The 19,325-nt window shown below is 35.3% G+C and overlaps 1 protein-coding gene across 1 annotated transcript in view; it reads right to left on the reverse strand.

Moving 5' to 3' along the window:
- Positions 1-912: 912 nt before the first annotated feature.
- The window catches only part of Hnmt (histamine N-methyltransferase), a 61,888-nt gene continuing 43,475 nt past the window's right edge, over positions 913-19,325 (reverse strand). Inside the window, exons 5-7 of the mRNA XM_004836121.4 lie at positions 18,946-19,076; positions 16,502-16,595; positions 913-1,605 (exon numbers count right to left, since the gene is read on the reverse strand). Coding sequence (XP_004836178.1) covers positions 1,250-1,605; positions 16,502-16,595; positions 18,946-19,076 — 581 coding nt within the window. The 3' untranslated portion in view covers positions 913-1,249. The remainder of the gene's footprint in view (positions 1,606-16,501; positions 16,596-18,945; positions 19,077-19,325) is intronic.

Here is a 19,325-nt window from a genome sequence, read left to right on the forward strand (position 1 = left end):
AGTGCTATTAGGGCAACGACTGAATGTTAACCTGGGCTGAAATCATCTGTACTAAGAGAATGAGGGCCTTTGGTCTGTTTAGTAAGGCCTTACTTCTATTCTCTTACTGGAAGTAGTAACTATTTACTTGCTTTTGAAAATATTTATAAGTAAATTACTTTTCATTTACTAATCTAAAGATATGTACTATTTTTACAAAAATGACAGAGCCTTATTATTAAAAATAAAATAGATAACATCAAATATGTTTTCAAAAATCCTCTAAAATATTACTATCCAAAAATAACTGTTGGTATTAGAGGAGGTCTTAGAACAATATACAGAACTATAAAATATCAAAATAAATTCATTTTACTAGGAAACTAGTAAATAATAAAATGTGCATTTGAAGTTGGAGATTTCTGCTTTCTGTTTGCCAGGAAATTTGTTTATGGATTTGGATACTATTTTTGTGAAAACAACTTGTTCTCAATCTGACCTTTAAACATATACATTTCAAACAAATTAAAAATTTTATTTTTAAAAAGTGAAAACATTATTATTATGACATGTATCAGTATTTCAAAACTTTGATTTTAGAGGAACATTTAAAATGTGTCAGAAACCTATGAATTGAAAAAAGAAAAAGAAAAAAGTATATTTGGCTGAATAAAGTAGAAAGTTTCTGTACATCAAAAATAAACACCCAAACATTATTAGATCATAGATGAAATTAAGAGAAAAGAAAATGTGGAAATGACAATATATTACAGAGTTAATTTTGTAATATTCTAAAAGTGCTTACTCTTAATATTCAATAAAATTAAGACAGAAATAACAATAAGATAATATACAAAGACAAATCCTTCACAAGAAGAGAAATATCTGTTTTCTAAGTAATCAAATTATTAGTAAATGTTGACTTCAGCAGTATTTAAAGAATCCACAGAATATATTTTATTACTATTCTAGAAAATTCTAGTACAGTTAGCAAATGGAAAGGGTTTATTATAAATAAGCCAGTAAAATTCAGTGTCTGATGTTTCCAGCTTGTGTGGTACTTAGCCTGCATACTGTCTCTGAGACAGGTAAGACTAGAAGTATTCCAGGTGATTCTACATGGAAGTCCAAAAATGTCTTAGAATTTCCTAGGTTTCATTTATAAGAGACAATGCTTTATTTATGAGATGTAGTTATAATTTTAATATAGAAATAAATGATTGACAGCTGTTCAAAATGTAATTTTTGAATACAATCTCATGGCTGATAGTTATGCCTCAATCACTATGAAGCTCAGGTTATTATTAAAAAGAACCTTCCCCTCTATCCTAACACTAAATTCAGGCTCCTGTAGATCTTTCATAATTTCTGCTTTGAGATCCGGTGGTGCTGTCATGGTGAAGTTGCAGGTTTCTGTCAAAAAATCCCAAAGCAGTTCTCCATTTTCATTACCATCAATAAAACAGTCAGTTATGTCCATGTTGGACAGAAGATCATAACATTCATACTTAATCCCCAGGCTGTCCAGCATCTGAGTGAGATCAGATGATGTGACATACTCGCAGAGGTCATTCTGTGGTAGGCAGGATCCATACTTTTTCCACAGCTTGTCCCAGCCACTGGTTCCTGTACAACAGAACAAATGTCATGTTTTCATTGATTCTTTCTTTCATTTCTTTTCCGACAGTTAGCACACTAGAGGTATGGAATAGAGTGGTGAACAAAATAATATTCTCACCCTTTTTGGAGCTCAAGTTAAGGAACATGGCAGAGAGAAAAATTTAAATAAGTAAACATATCACCTATCCAATGATGATAAGTACTAAATGAAAATTGAATCAGAGTAAGTGATAAGGAAGGTCAAAGACTTGAGGTACTGCTCTTTGATCTAGGGAGGTTATAGAGAGTCTCTTTAATAAGATGATAACTGACAGCAAGCTATGTAGGCCTCAAAGAAGAACTACAGCAAAAGACCTGAAGCAGGTGCATGCTTGGTATGCTTAAGAACTAACCAGAAAGACCATGCAGTTGGAATAGTGTGAGCAAGGAGGGAGAGTAGAAACAGATGGGGTTGGACAGGTAGAAGAAAGCATACATGAGGTACCAGATCACATGAGGCCAGATGGGAAACCATTTGTAGTCCTGCCTAGCAGAAGTTTCTGAACTTATGGAAATGTTCTATATGTGTTGGCCAACATGTGAGCCACTTACTACTTGTAGCTATGGAGCACTTAAAATGTGACTAATATGACTAAGGAATTTAATTTTAGTTTTCATTTCATTATAATCAATTTTTATTTCAACTTCAATAGCCAAATGTGCCGTCCATATTAGATAATACAAGGTTAAGGTGACTTAATTTACATTTTAAAAGACCACTCAGACCATGCACATGAGAATAGACTATAAGAGCATATGACCAGAGCACAGAGAACAGGGAGGGGACTACTGTAATAACCCGATATGTGATGGTGACTCCTAGAGAACCAGGAGGTGAATAGAAATGGTTGGGTATATTTTAGATAGTAGGTTCCCAGACTCAATGGAGTTTTTAACAACTTGGATATAAGGAATGAGCAAAAGAAAAGTTAGTGAAGGCCCCAGTGATTTTGCCTGTTCTGAAAAAAAGAACTTCCATTGTTGGAGATGAAGAGAATGAGAGAGGAGCAGTTTCAAAGGCACCTGGTTTGGAAAGGTAAATTTAAGATACATATTAGACATTCAAGTGGTGAAAAGAAGGAGGCAGTTACTTGTGTTAATCTAGAGTTCAGGGGGAGGCTGCTTGAATAGTAAACTGAAATGGAAAGAAAAATTACAATAAGTGAATGATGAGCTACTCAAAACCAAAGGGATAGACTCATTTCTTTACATCACTTATAAGATGCTGTCTTGTACTGTTATTATGTTTATTTCTATAAATTTTGTGCCCAACTCGAGAAGATAATTTAGAACTATCTGTTGTATCTAACTGAAAATTCAACCCAGTATCAAAGCTAAGAGTTGTATCATGAGGATTCAGCTGAAGTTCCCATATTTAACTCAACCCCAAGGATTATCCAAGACAGAAAATGGTAAATAATAGTCTAGATAATTGATTGTTTACTAATATTTCAGAAGATAGATAACAGCAGGATATGCTCTAGAGAAAGGTGAAATTGGAATAAGACAGAAAATAAATCTCAGTTGAATGGAAAACAAATAGAGGGTCACAATGTGTATTTAAAAATTTTTCATTTGAAAGACAGTGGATTGTCTTCCCTAAAGTAAAGCTGTTATCATCATTATTATTATTTTTAATTTTGGAGAGAAATAGGAACCAAACACTAATTGCAAAAAATTTTCTGGTGTCAGTGCTGTGACTCAGTGCCATTTTTGAGCTGAGCAATTATATTCTTTCTGGCTGAGGCATTACCATAATGGCTCTCAGTGGGCACAACATATGGTGTTACTTCTGCTTTCAACATGATATAAACTACATCCTTTTTTCCACAGTATTAAAAATAACACATCATGATTTGCCTACTTCCTTAGTCAGGTAAGAAGAGGAAAGACAAAAAGCTTAGTGAACATTCTTGCCTCATCTCTTTGAACTAAATAGGTTGCCTTTTATTTAACACATCTCTTATCTAATGCTTGGCTACAACACTTGCAGAAGCACAAGCCATTGATGTTATTTCAGTCTGAGATACTCTTTATTTAAAACAAAATCCAACTCTTTTCCTCATATTTTTCTTTTTTTTAAATTCCAAATCAATCTCTGTCAACTTCATAATTAAGAATTTCTGCTAGTTATCACTAAATGAGTTTTATTGAGCTCAGCTGGTTTTGTGATGGATGTTTAGGAACATAGAGGAAAAGTTCTTTTGACTTAAGTAAGATGTATTCCAATAGGTTGGTTAGTAAATGTCATCACTTAATTTTGATTTCCATTTGTCTTTTTTTCCTCGTTTTATTTTCCACTTAATGTTTTTGTGCAGTGTGCTTGTGCTTGTGTGTGTATAACTTTTATTTGAGCCTTTCATTCCTATTTATTAAACCCATTTGCACAGAAAGACCCTGCACCAAAAAAACCCAGCAAACCATCTGCAAATATACAAAACTTTCTATATTCCCTGATTTCTTGTCTACATATAGTCAATTTTAGATGAAATATATTCTCTTTTGTGGATAGAGGTTCAGAGCTAATAATAGTTCTGATATCACAAGGTAGAAATAAACAACCATTCAGTTCAATTCAAATTCAGTTTGAATTATCTTTTATGTGCTAAAGACTTTACAAAAATCTATAAATACAATTGAGAGGCAAAGACCTAGTCTCAAGGACTCTCTTAATCTCACTAAATGGCTCTGATGGGAAACAGCACGCTGCTGAAAGAGTTTCCTACACAAATCGGCCTTTAGATTAAAAGTCTGAAAGGCAGAGAAGTTATTTCTGCAGCCTCAGAGCCTACCAGAGTCTGTCAGTAGCAGCTCAATCAGCTGAACATACCAAATCCACACATCATTATCTTATACAGCAAACATGGAACTGAGAGGACAGCAATGCTTTGAACATGTCTGAAGACACGGTACCTTTGTGAAACTAGATGCTCTGCATAATTACATCTAGAAACTGACTCTGTATTTCACTACCTTACTTCCCAATAAATTTCACACACAGCTGTCTGGATGATGTTCAAATAACTAAGTGCTTCATTCTATTCAATGAAATAACCCATCTGTTTGGCAGTCAGTTAGTATCTGACTGAAATGGGCAGCTGTGAACCTGAGGTATGTGGCAACTCAGATAATCTTCCAGAACAAGATATGGCTGGAGTTGCACTATGGATCTAACTGGATGAGATCTTGGGTAGATGGGTGATCTTAGAAATTTAGTTCCATGAATAGTTCTAGGGTGATGTGAATCTGTCTATAACAAGTGCTCAGTTTTCTGCATTGCAGAGCATTTACAGATGAAGATGTTACTTTGAAAAGGATATATACACAGGAGAATGACCTGTGTGCAGCTGAAAAGAATGTGTATTCCAATTTTGTGGAGTGGAACACTCTGAAAACATCTATTAAGTCCATTTGTTCAATAGCTTGGTTCCCACCTCATCCCAGGAAGAATGGCTGTTATCAAGAAATCAATAAATAACAAATGCTGGTGGGGGTGAGAGGAGAAAGGAACCCTTCTCCATTGTTGGTGGGAGTGCAAATTGGTGCAACCACTGTGGAAGTCAGTATGGAGATACCTCAAAGAACTAGGACTAGAGGTCCCATTTGACCCAGCTATTTCCCTGCTGGGTATCTTCCCCAAAGAATTAAAAGAATCATACCACAGTGATATATGTGCACCCATGTTCATAGCAGCACAGTTTGTAATAGCTAAAGCTTGGAGCAGCCCAAGTGCCCATCAACTGGAAACTGGATAAAGAAAATGTGTTTTTTTAATAAAATGGAGTACTACTCAGCCATAAAGAAAGAAAAACTAGAGTCATTTTTAGCTAAATGGATGCATATAGAGGCCATACTCTTAAGTGAAATAAGTAGGACACATATGTGTAAATACCGAATAGTTTCACTAGTGTGAGAAACTGATAGTGTAAATAAGAGTTAAAATGTTTAAAGTGAATAATTGATAATTTGAAATAGGAAAAAAGGTCCAAAGACAAAGGAGTGAAGGGAGGGGAAGGGGAAAGGAAAAGAGGGAAAGGAAAAACTATGAGAAAAGAAAAAAAGAGGAAATGAAATCTATGTAAATAGGGAAGGGTGGAGGGGGTGAAGGGTGCACAGGTAATGGGGAAAAAAAATAAGAACCAAGATATATCATGTACAGGTACAAACACCCAATGATAAATGTAAATGAATTGTATACCTAAAATGTACCAATAAAAGAACTAAAAATAAAAAAGGATATATACACAGAAACATCTTTGTTGTTAGGTAATTGTGAAGTAAATTCCATTTATAAAGTAATCACAACTTAAACTTGAATATTGTCCTAAAATTTGGAACACCTATACTAAACTGGTCCACACTGGGCTGTGTTTTGACTAAGTGTTGTGTTCACTTTCTAAATTGAGAATGTGGTTTCAAAAGGTACAATTTGGGGTTTGAAGTCAGGCCAGGCAATGGTTCCTAAAGAGTGATGAGGAGGGATCCAGATGGAGCACCTCACCTGGGGAGGCTTTTCAAATTTGTTTCCTATTCACAGACTAGTCTAACAGATAGGGATTTGAAGATTTTTTTAAAGTACTGTGAAATTAATTGATAGACTTTGCACTAAGCTGTATCTCCAGTCATTTTTAATTTTTTTTAAATTTTGAAAAGAGTCTTGTGAAGTCAATGAGTTGCCCAGACTGAGCTTGAACTTGGAATCTTCCTGCCTCAGCTTCCAAAACTTCTGAGATTAGATATAAGTGCTACCATGCCTGGCTCACTGTTAGCATCAAATTGCAAAAATGACTAGTAATAACATGGATTATATCTATGCCTGTTCACAAATGCTTTTGTGAAGATATTCTAAAATAAAATTTGCAGGGGGATTGTTTCCAATGTTAGAGTAAAGCTTAATCTATTTTTCTAAAATCAGACACACAAATTGTATTTAGTATATTAATACAACAAAATAATTATTGCTGTTTTTAAAAAGAAAATATGTCCAGAGCTATCTTAAATAAACAAACTAATGTTGAACCTCAAACTTCTAGAAAAAAAACAAGTGAGGCCCAAAGCTCATACAAGGGAGGAAATTATAAATATTAGAGCAGATATTAATAGAATCAAAACTAAGAAAACAATACAAAGAATCAATGAATTGAAGAGTCAGTTCTTTGAAAGATTAAATAAAATTGATAAACCCTTAGCCAACCTTATCAAAAGAAGGAAAGGAAAAATACAAATCTATGCAATCAGGAATGAAAAGTGTGAAATCACAACAGTTCCTGCAGAAGTCCAGAGGATCATCAACACCTATTTTGAGAACCTTTACTCTAATAAGATGGAAAACACAGAAGAAATGGACAGATTCCTAGATACATGTGAATTACCAAAGCTGAATCAAGAAGGCATAAAAATTCTAAATAACCCAATATCAGCCAATAAAATTGAAGAGGTAATTAAAAATCTACCAACAAAGAAAAGGCCAGGTCCTAATGGAGCCACTGCTAAATTATACAAAAAAATTTAGAGGAGATCTAATATTACCTTCAAACTCTTTAATGAAAGTCATTACTAGAAGCAAATATTACCCTGATACCAAAACCAGAGAAAGATTGATCAAAAAAGAACCACAGGCCAATCTCCCTAATGAACGTGGGTGCAAAAATCCTCAATAAGATACTGGCAAAAAGATTTCAGCAAGTTATCAAGATTATACACCACAACCAAGTACTATTTATCCCAGGGATGCAGGGGATGCAGGGATACAGGAGAAGCAGGGATGCAGCACACACAAATCAATAAATGTAATACACCATATTAACAGAGCCAAGGACAAAAATGAAATACTCATCTCAATAGACTCAGAAAAAGCACTGGACAAAGTCCAACATCCATTAATGATAAAAACCCTACAGAAAATTGGAATGGAAGGTCTTTATCTCAATCTGATAAAAGCCAATGACAAACCAACAGAAAAATACAAAATGGTTAAAAACTGAAAGCTTTCACTCTAAAATCAGGAACAAGAAAAGGATGTCCACTAAAACCACTCCCATTCAATATAGTTCTTGAAACATTAGCCAAACAATTAGACAAGAGAAAGAATAAAAGGAATAAAGACAGGAAAGGAAGATGTTAAACCATCATTATTTGTAGACAACATGATCTTCTACATAGAAGACACCAAAACTCCACCAAACCACATCTAGATTTAATACTCAAATTCAGTTTCATAGCTGGATACAAAGTCAACCCTCAAAAATCAATATCATTCCTGTATACAAATAACAAACTTACAGAACGAGAAACTAGGGAAACCATGCTTTTCACAATAGCATCAGAAAAAAAAAAAGAAATATTTAGGAATCAATCTGACAAAGGAAGTAAAAGATTTTTACATTGAAAAAGGAGATCAAAGAAGATATCAGAAAATGGAAAGATATCCCTTGCTCATGGGTAGGAAGAACCGACATAGTAAAAAATGGCCATATTCCCAAAATTGTTATACAGATTTAATGCAATCCCAATAAAAATACCAATAGCATACCTCATGGAACTAGAGAAAACATGCATAAAATTCATTTGGAATTAGAAGAGACTTGGACTAGCAAAAGCAATTCTGGGCAATAAAGGGAAAGAAAAGGGCATCACACAATCCCTGACTTAAAACTATATTATAGAGCTACTGTGATAAAAACAGCATGGTACTGGCAAAATAAAAATGGACCTGAGGATCAATGGAACAGAATAAAAGATGCAGAAACAACTCCAAACACACTCAGCCATCTTATCTTCTACAAAGGGGCCAAACATCTTCACTGGAAGAAAGATAGCCTCTTTAATAAATGGTGGTGGCAAAACTGGCTTTCCACATACCGAAGACTAAAAGTAGACCCATGTTTCTCACTATGCACTAAACTGAAATCAAAATGGGTCAAAGATCTAAATATTAAAACAGAAACACTAAACCTGCTGGAAGAGAGAATAGGTAGAACTCTTGAAGACATGGATACAGGGAAGGACTTTATGAACAAAACCCCAATTCCATGGGAAGTATTACAAAGAATCAACAACTGGGATCTCTTCTTATTAAAACCACCAACAGTGAAGAGACAACCAACAGAGGGGGAAAGAAGTTTTGGCAGATAATCCTCAGATATAGCAGTAATATCTAGAAAATATAAAGAACTGAAAAAAATCAAACCGCCCAAATTTAAAGACCCAATACAAAAATGGGCATCTGAGATGAATAGACATTTCTCAGAAGAAGTAGAAACAGCAAATAAATATATAAAAAAGGTTCAACACTGGCCATTTGAGAGATTCAAATTAAAACAATGCTGAGATTCTATCTCACTCCAGAAAGAATGGCTATGATAAAAAAAAAAAAAATCCACCAATAACAAATGCTGGTGGGGATGTGGGGAAAAGAAACACGTCTCCACTGTTGGTGGGAGTGTAGACTGGTGGAACCACTATGGAAATCAGTGTGAAGATTCCTCACAAAACTAGGACTAGAAGTTCTACTTGACCCCACTATCTCACTATCTCCCTTTTCTTGATATATTCCCCAAAGAATTAAAAGTAATCATACCACAGTAATATATGCACACCTTTGTTCATAGCAGCACAGTTGTAATAGCTAAATCTTGGAAACTACCCAAATGCCTATCAACCAATGAATGGATGAAGAAGATGTGTTTTTTTTATATGATGCAGCATTACTCAGCCATAAAGAAGGATAAATTTGAGATATTTATAGCTAAATAGATGCACCTTGAGATCATACTATTAAGTGAAATAAATCAGACACACATGTGTAAATATCTCATTGTTTCTCTATGTGAGAAACTGAAAGTGTAAATAATGGCCAAAATAGATATTGTGCAATAAGAAGAAAATATTCAAATGGGAAGGAGCACGGGGCGGGGGGGTGGGGGGAGGAAGGGAAAAGAAAAAGAAATGAGAAAAGAAAGATAAAACTGAAATAAGTTAGAAGGGAAGGAAGGGTAGAAAGGGAGGAGGAGGGAAATGGAAAAATATAAGAATCAAGATATGTCATGTATCAGTAGCATGGGAGCTAACACAAAGAATCAACAACTGGGATCTCATCTTATTAAAAAGCTTCTGCACTGCAAGAGATCTACCAACAGAGCTAAGAGACAACCTAAAATATGGCAAGAAAGTTTTAGCAGCTGTACCTCAGACAAAGGTCTACTATCTAGAATATATAAAGAATTGAAAAAAATCAGACTCCCCCAAATTCAAAGACTCAATTCAAAAATGGGCATCCGAAATGAACAGACATTTCTCAGACAAAGAAGTAAAAACAGCAAATAAATATATGAAAAAATGTTCCACATCACTGGTCATTGGAGAGATGCAGATGAAAACTACATTGAGATTCCACCTCACCCCACAAAGAATGGCTGCTATCAAGAAATCAACAAATAAAAAATGCTGGCAGGGGTGTGGGGAGAAAGGAACCCTTCTCCATTGTTGGTGGGAGTGCAGACTGGTGCAACCAATATGGAAATCAGTGTGGAGATACCTCAAAGAACTAGGACTAGAGGTCTCATTTGACCCAGCTATTCCTCTGCTGGGGATCTTTCCCAAAGAATTAAAAGAATCATACCACAGCGATATATGGGCACCTATGTTCATAGTGGCACAATTTGTAATAGCTAAGGTTTGGAAACAGCCCAAGTGTCCATCAACTGGAGAAAGGATAAAGAAGATGTGGTTCTTTTATAAAATGGAGTACTACTCAGCCATAGAGAATGAGAAACTAGAGTCATTTTTAGCTAAATGGATGCATACTGAGGCCATACTCTTAAGTGAAATAAATAGGACACACGTGTAAATAGCGAATAGTATCTCTAGTGTGAGAAACTGAAAGGATAAATAAGGATGAAAATGATTAAAGCGAATAATTGATAATTTGAAATAGGAAAAGGTCCAAAGGAGTAGGGGTGGTGGGAGGGGAAGGGGAAAGGGAAGAATGGAAAGGAAAAATTATGGGAAAGAAAAAAAAATGGAATCAAAATCTATGTAAATAGGGAAGGGTAGTGGCGGGGGAAGGGCGCATAGGTAATGGGGGAAAAATAAGAACTAAGATACATCCTGTTCAGGTACAAACACCCAATGATAAATGTAAATGTATTTTATACCTAAAATGTACCAATAAATATAAAAAAAAAGATATGTCATGTACAGGTACAAATTCTATACAATGAATTACAGCAGACACCTCTGCTCCATATTAACAGACTGTAAGTGACAGCAGCTTCTTGCCCCTCTATCATTTGACTGTATTATCTTAGGAGTCTGACTGAAGTTTTACATGATTCAAATGGGCATGTCAGATAGGCGAGTTGGGCTAATATTGCTCTTTTGGTCACTGATAACATTGATAAGGAGGTGCTACCTAGACTTAAGTCCAAGTCTGTGAAGTCGCAGGGCTCGGCTGAGTTCACTACCAGCCAAGGTCAACTTGATTCCAAATAAATTCTTCCCTTCTGAATTAAATTTGTTCTCTTCAAGCAAAGATATGCTAGTGTCCTCTTTTTACAGTCCTGCCTTCAATAACTGCTATCAGCAGGTGTCCAAGCTTTACCCTGCTCCCCTCTTTTCCATGCTTGCTATGTCCTTGATGCCTTTTGACTTTGTTGCCCAGAACAGCTTAGATCAGCCCAAGACCCAGCTTCTTCTCTCAAGTCTCTGTGTCTTTGTCTATTCTCACTCTCTTTCTCTTTCTCAGCTTGCATTAATTGTCTCGCAGGAAATTGAGACCCACTGTGGGGGTCACTGATAACATCTCCTATAATGAATGTGATCATTATGTCTATCCAAATTGTACCAATAGACTTAATGATAAAAAAGAAAATATGTCACTTCCTTATAATGAAGGGATGATAGAATTTATCTCTAGCACATGTGCTTTGTTCAGACAGGCTTTTGCGTACATAGGCTTTTCTAGGTGCTAGCAATAGAGCAAAGGGAATTAAATTTCTCTACCTAACAAATAAGAAGGCAGAAATTGAAACTAAGAAGCTGGTATTTTAGCACTGAACTAAGAGAATATGAAGGCAATCATAAGTTGTGAGTAGCCCAAACCGGGCAAACTTGTATCAAGCAAGATAAAGGCCAGAAATAGACTGGCTGAGGAATTTTAACCCTAACTTCTGCTCTTTGCCCATCTTCCCAGTGATGGGTTTCAACATCTCTGAAAAGTAAAGAATGGTGCTTTGGAGAATGAAGGAGGGAGGGCTATGTCCATGCTTGGGTCAAGGTGGGACAAGATGAGAAGGGGCAGCTGCAGCACACACAAGATTAGGATAGAAGGAATCAAATGTTAAACTGGGAAGAGGAATTTGAAGCAAACAGTTGTTAGCTTCCATCAGGAGTATGTAAGCATCACCCCTGGGCATTCTCATGAGTGAAGCATTGTGATTAGAACTGTGATGTTACTTGATACGAAAGCTCCAGTGACTTGGCTTGAATTCTTTTTTTTTTTTAAATTCTTTTATTGGTACATTGTAGGTATACAACACATTTACATTTCTCATTGGGAATTGTACCTTTACATGATGTATCTTGGTTCTTATTTTTCCCCCATTCCCCTGCCCTCCCTTCACGTCCTCCACCCTTCCCTATTTACAAAGACTCTATTTCCATTTTTTCTATTTCTCATCATTTTTCCTTTCCCTTCTTTCCTTTCCCCTGCCCCTCCCACTACCCCTACCCCTTTGGACCTTTTCTTCCTATTTTACATTATCAATTATTCATTCTAATCTTCGGTACATTTTAGGTATACAATATAATGACTTTCATTATTGGAAATTTGCACCTTTACGTGATCTCTCTTGGTTCTTATTTTTCACCCTTGCCCAGACCTCCCTTCAACTCTTCCATCCCTCTCTATTTACAAAGATTTTGTTTCCATTTTTCCATTTTCTCATATTAATTCCGTTCCCTTCTTTCCTTTCCCATACCCCTCCCACTTCCCCTTCCCCTTTGCCTCTTTTTTTCCTATTTCACATTACCTATTATATGTTTTAGTCCTTATTTACACTTTCAGTTTCTCACACCAGAGAAACTATTTGGTATTTATACATGTGTGTCCTATTTATTTCACTCAAGAGTATCGCCGCAATGTGCATCCACTTAGCTATAAATGTCTCTAATTTCTCATTTTTTATGGCTGAGTAGTACTCCATTTTATTAAAAAAAACAACAACACATTTTCTTTATCCAGTCTCCAGTTGATGGGCATTTGGGCTGTTTCCAAGTTTTAGCTATTACAAATTGTGCTGCTATGAACATGGGTGCACATATATCACTCTGGTATGATTCTTTTAATTCTTTTGGGAAAGATACCCAGCAGGGGAATAGCAGGGTCAAATGGGACTTCCAGTCCTAGTTCTTTGAGGTATCTCCATACTGATTTCCATAGTGGTTGCTCCAGTCTATACTCCCACCAGCAGTGGAGCAGGCTTGCTCTTTCCCCACAACACCACCAGCATTTGTTATTGGTTGATTTCATAATAGGAGACATTCTTTCTGGAGTGAGGTGGAATCTCCGCATTGTTTTCATTCGCATCTCTCAAATGACCAGTGATGTTGAACATTTTTTCATGTATTTATTTGCTATTTCTACTTCTTTGTCTGAGAAATGTCTGTTCATTTCAGATGCCTATTTTGAATTGGGTCTTTAAATTTGGGAGGTCTGATCTTTTTAAGTTCTTTATAGATTCAAGATAGTAGACCTTTGTCTGAGGAAAAGCAAGTGAAGATTTTTTCCCACATTGTGGGTTGTCTCTTCACACTGCTAGTGGTTTCTCTTGCTGTCCAGAAGCTTTTAAATAAGAAGAGATCCCACTTGTTGATTGTGCTAGTTCACAGGCAACTGAAGTTTTGTTCATAAAATGTTTTCCTACAGCAAAGTCTTCAAGAGTTCTACTTAACCTCTGTTCCAGGCAGTTTAGTGTTTCTGTTTTAATATTTAGATCTTTAATCCATTTCAGTTTTAGTTTAGTGCATGGTGAGAGATATAGGTCTAGTTTTAATCTTTTTGCCTTGAATTCTTAAAGAGTTAAATATAAACCAATATGACTCTGGGACCTGGGAACTTTCCAGCTGTACAGTAAGTTGATGGCAATGATAAATAGACATAGCAATGCTATTTCTCTTTTCAAGTAGAATATCTTCTTTAAGTGCAAACTAAACTATATTGATAAAGGTGTTTTTAAAAATTAACTTATATTTCATTAATTTACTTAGTACGTCTGATAAATATAAGCAAAACAAAAAATACCAGAGACTATTTTAGACTTAGGGAAGAGAAGTAGAAAATTCAAAATAAAATAACTAAATCTATTTTTTCCTTTTAAAAAGAAATGGATGTGGTATTTCTTCCATAACAGTGTAAACCTCTTCTAAGAAGTAAAAATTATAGTAAAGGAAAGAGGTCATCTGAGTCACAATTTAATGATGTAACAATTATTATTTGTTGCTTTTTTATGTTTAGGAACAGTGTCTGCTAAGAATATTTTCCCTTTCAGGATAACGGTCTCCTGTGCTGTAAGAGGTAATAAAAAATTGTGAACTACATATTGAGAAAGTGAATCAAGTATTTCCACCATACAAAATATACTAATTGAATAATTTTTGACCCAAACACTTTTCAAAGAAAAATATCTAGTGTGTGAGTCTTTACTCCCTTTCTTTTATTTTTGCCCTGTGGTTGCACATCAACCTAATATAGATGGGCTGCACATATGCATAGATGTAATATAATATAGGTATGATTATCCATAATGAGCCCCTGAGCTAAGACTCAGAGACCAAATTCACTCAGGTCTACACAGTGCTTTGGCATTCTTGCTCCATGTATCACTAGACCTTTCACTGGTTCTATTTTCTTTTCAATATTTCTTGATGTCTAAAACCATGGATTATATTAACTTTTCATGGCATATCCAGCATAATACTGTACCTATAAGTGTACTTATTCAATTCTCAGTTGCATGTAAGAACTTATACCACTTTCTAAACCTTAGGCTTGCTTTTCTTTATTGGTAGATACATATTCATAGAATGTTGTCTCTGGCATGCAAATGTTTAACTTTTGAAACTATTTTAAATAGGACAGTGGATATGCTATTGATATGAAATATATTCTAAAATCAAACTTTTGGATGAGTTTCTGGTTTATTGATGCATATCATCAGGAACAGGTTTTCTACAATATTAGTAACTGAGTTTATTTTCAATTCCTAAATGCAGTACAAAGTACTTTTGCCAATGTTCTAATTTAAACAGAGGTTAGCAGGAAGGAGTCAGTTTACATAATTCTTTCAAATAGGAAGTCAGACCTTTCCCACATAAATGAATACTTTTAACTAGAGGTAAAAATAGTATATCAAGATGTTCACTTGGGGAGCAGGTTGCATACAGGAGCTCTCCATTACCAAACTCTCACATAAATTCAAACCCAAGATTATAGGCAACAATCACATTTGCTGTTTATTAAACTATTCCTTACAATTCAGAACAAACGAATTTTGTTATATGATTTTGGAGTGGGAAATCTGCAATATGCTTGGGAAGACAGAGACTGTTGTGTACTTAGAATCAACCCATCTACCATCAGGAGGATAATCCATAAAACTTGATGAATGGCTCCGTCTTGGAGAACAGTGCCAAGGAGCAGCCACAGGACAGAGTGGTTCAGATCCTCATTCATTCTGATCATCTGTAGGACGTGAACCAAGGCATCACCCCCTGCAGGTCCCCCCCTGGAGTGACCTCCAGATGAGAGGCAGGACCGCGCCATTTTGGCCCCGTCCTCCAGGCAGATGGGGACGCTGGGGACTTCGGTGTGGTGAGGGCCCAGCTGCCACCTGTCTGGCCCCAGAGGGATACTGCCAGGACTTTCCAACAGTGTTTTTCATGGAGTCAAATCCACGTGGTTTGTATATTTTTTTCCTTTGATCTTGGGCATTTTGTTTCTCTTTCTGTAACTTGAAACACTACCAGAGCCAATAATCCTGTACAGAGTGTATCTGCGGATGCTGTACAGTTTTATATACCTTCACAATGTACTTTGCTGCCTTCTAGATAATTTATTTTGCAACACATTACTTCACAGTTGTAAATAACTTATGTACTGTAACATCACTTTTAGTTATGTGTAAATAAATAAATAAATAGATAAATTTTTTAAAAACCTGATGAATGAAAGAAGTAGTATAATGAATAAATGACCTCAACAAAGTCAATGTTTCACTTTATAACGATGGTTACTAATGTTCTCTGTGTAGTACTTTTATATCCCTGAAAGCAACATGGTACGGTCAAATGCTTTCTTTGGAAAAGAAAACAATACCACAAAACAAAGCAATTACATCATTTTTGACAAATATTTCAGAAAAGATGCAATTAACAATGCAGCTAATGCATTGGAAATGCGAACTAATTAAATATGAGGTTATCTCAATAGTTAAACCATTATTTATTTATTAATAAACAGTACAGAGGGAAAGGGGACACTTAAGTGGCATAAAGAACATAAATATAAACATTTATTATTTTAGTTCTTATTTTAAAACATTTACCACTTTAAATTTATGTTATACAAAAATAATTCAAATATAGAAAATGAAGACTTTTCCTCAATAAAAAACTAATAGATGTTCAATTCCACTACACTTTGTGAGTGACTTTCGTGACAGAGAAAAATTAATTGACTATGATCAGAAACCAAGGCAAGAATTTTATAACAAAGACCAGATATACTAGCTTTCTCCAAACATATGAAACCATGCACGCATGCACGATTGCTGTTTGAGAACTCAGATTAAATCAAATAACTCACCTGACACAACAATAATGAGAATCTTAGCATTGGTAGCTAAGAGACTATGGAAGAATTTCAGAGTAGCTGGGATATCTTTCACATAATACAGCATCTAGATAGGAAACAAAAGAAAACTGAGACACTTCTCTGTGTTGGAGTCTTTGTTGGTTGAATTAGATACTCACTAAATGGTTTGAATTTTAAGCTGAATAAATTTTTATCCAAACCAAAAAAGAAAACACTTCTGATATTTAAAGATATTTATGGAGAGATAAAACAATAATGTAAGAATAAAACAACAAGGTAATAAAATATTTGGGGAAAGGGAAAACTATTGAATTTACCCAACTAAAGCCAAATAGATTTAACTTTACTTCCTGGCTTCTATAACACATACATTAATAGCTGGAGACACTTAGAATCCATTGTACGTGAGAACACTGATCTTATGCCTATTCTATGTTTTGTGAATTGTAGCCCTTCTGGGAGCAGGTGATATTGGAACCATAAAAACAGACTCTATTTCATGGAATACTGCTTTAAAATTAAGTCCTTTGTACTAGCTTCTCCATATGCTCACAGATTGCTTTTTTTTAAAATCACAGAAAATGTGACAGATTTTGATGTTGACAGATTCTCTAGGACGGTGGACTGTATCGAGCATGGGGTTATACTCTTGGTCACAGAGTGTTAAGAGTTAGACCAACTATTTTTAGTTAAGTTCAGGCCTTTCTACCAACACACAGAACTTGATGTTATGCATAGGGAGTGGGAAACTGTTCCTAACTGTGTGCATCCTTTGTCCACTAGCAAATCTGTCTCTTCCGATACTTCTTATATCTCATCTTCATCTCTTTTGGACAAGAAGTGAATATTCCATGTGCGTGCCCACAACAGAATTCATTGCACAAAGGGAAAACAATTAAAACTATGACTCTTCGCATGAATGAATGAAATAACATAAATCTGAACATGGCTCATGCTGCCTCAGGAGCTGCCATTTAGTATCAGTTCACTCCATGTCATTCACCACCAGGACAATAGATAGGTACCCGAAGGCAGCTGATGCATAAGAAGATTAACAACCTATGATTTGGCCTTGATAAAAAAGAGACAGTGGGCCATAACAGATTCCTTCATCTTTATCCAAGATACACTTAGATATTTGGATTGGCACTGAATACTAAGTTGAAAAATATCAAGAAGGTGTTATGGTAAGTACAAATGAGGAGATATAGTTCAGAAAGATGCATAATATCTAAGGTTAGAGAGAGGAATAGAATAGTCATGTGGAAGGAAGCAGAGTTGCTATGAGAAAGAACAAACCTGGAAGTCTTAGAAGAAATAGGAGAAAGAATCTTATCCCTACAGGTACTATATTTGGTAACAGGGAGAAGAATGAAATTCAGGGCTTAGGTGGAGGAATAATAGGAGGTTATTATAATAATATGAAAGGAAGATATGATGGTTGTAAGTGCATCTACATTTGCAAGTTTAGAGGGTGAAAGTTGAGTTTTCATCTGATGATTTCTATTTTCTCTGTACAGTATGAAGTGAGGTCATGAGTGGGAATGAGTGGTTGGAAGGTTGGAAGGTTGCATGAGGTATAAAGAGACAGAGGAGTTATAAACTAATGTGAGGAGATGGGAAAGCACTTCAAATAAAGAAACATTCTAGACATAGCAGCAAATGCTAAGTACTCCCTGAGAGACAAAAGATTTTGTCAGCTAAGGGAGCAGAAATATATGATTGCTGGAATATTTCAACCTTGGAGTTCATTTTTCCTTTGGTTTCTTACCAACTTAGCCCTTTGGAGTAACTATGGTTGTGGACTACAGAAGGAAAAGTATTTTGTCATTAATCAAGTGGCATATTTCCCAACAATAGCTAATATCCAAACTCTCCTGGTATATAGAAATACTAGTGAGACCTGAAGATCCAGCCTCATGGCATTTACTAATCACTAGTCTGTTAGTGCTAGACCATAGAAATAAAGTCTTACTGAATTCATATCAGTAAAACATTACTGGTTCTCAGGAATCATGTAACCTATGCCCCCCCTTCTGCCATGTACACACTAGCCAGGCCGTCTAGAGAAAGCAAGAGCAAGATGATTTAGAAAAACTCTGGGACACTGGACCTTAGACATTAGAGCCACTTGAGAACCGGTTAGGATATGTTGTCATGCTACTATCATCAAATCTATATATAAACTTTCCATTGTACAAAACTATTTAAGACAACATTGAAAAAAAGATGTCTGCTAAATGAAGACAACCAGCTTTTTAGATATTAATGAAAATTCGAGTGCTATCAATACTTTGATTTGGACAGATAATGCTCACTTTTAAAACTAGAAATCAGAAGATTTTATCTAAAAAATATTAAAACATTGTCCATTCTTCATACATATATGTGAAAAATCTCTTTTCTGATAGTATATTACAATAAATATTTCTTACCTGAATCATATGAATAAAGTCCCACTTATGAATGTCCTTTTTCTCCATCACTCTGTTTTGATATTCAGACGATGTCTCCTTATGCCAAGCAAACTTTATGTTCTCAAGGTTTGATGTCTTGGCTACAAGCTCTAAAATTCAGAGAAGAGGTGGCACACCATCAATTTTAATTGCAAATGTGGAGCCCATTTCCATTTAGAATTTTAATGCAATCAATGTTATATACATAACAGATATAAACCACATTTTTCTTTTTTATGTAGCTCTGAGAAACCAGAAGGCTCATTCTGATATTTTCCACTATTAAATGAAAGTAGAGGTGAAAGAGTCAATCAGAAGTAATGAGAACCTGGTCAAACAAAGGTTATACTAGTATAAAT

The sequence above is a fragment of the Heterocephalus glaber genome, unplaced genomic scaffold (assembly GCF_053883595.1).
Source record: "Heterocephalus glaber isolate CG9 unplaced genomic scaffold, H.glaber_assembly_v1.0 deba00000347, whole genome shotgun sequence".
In the NCBI taxonomy this organism is placed as follows: domain Eukaryota; kingdom Metazoa; phylum Chordata; class Mammalia; order Rodentia; family Bathyergidae; genus Heterocephalus; species Heterocephalus glaber.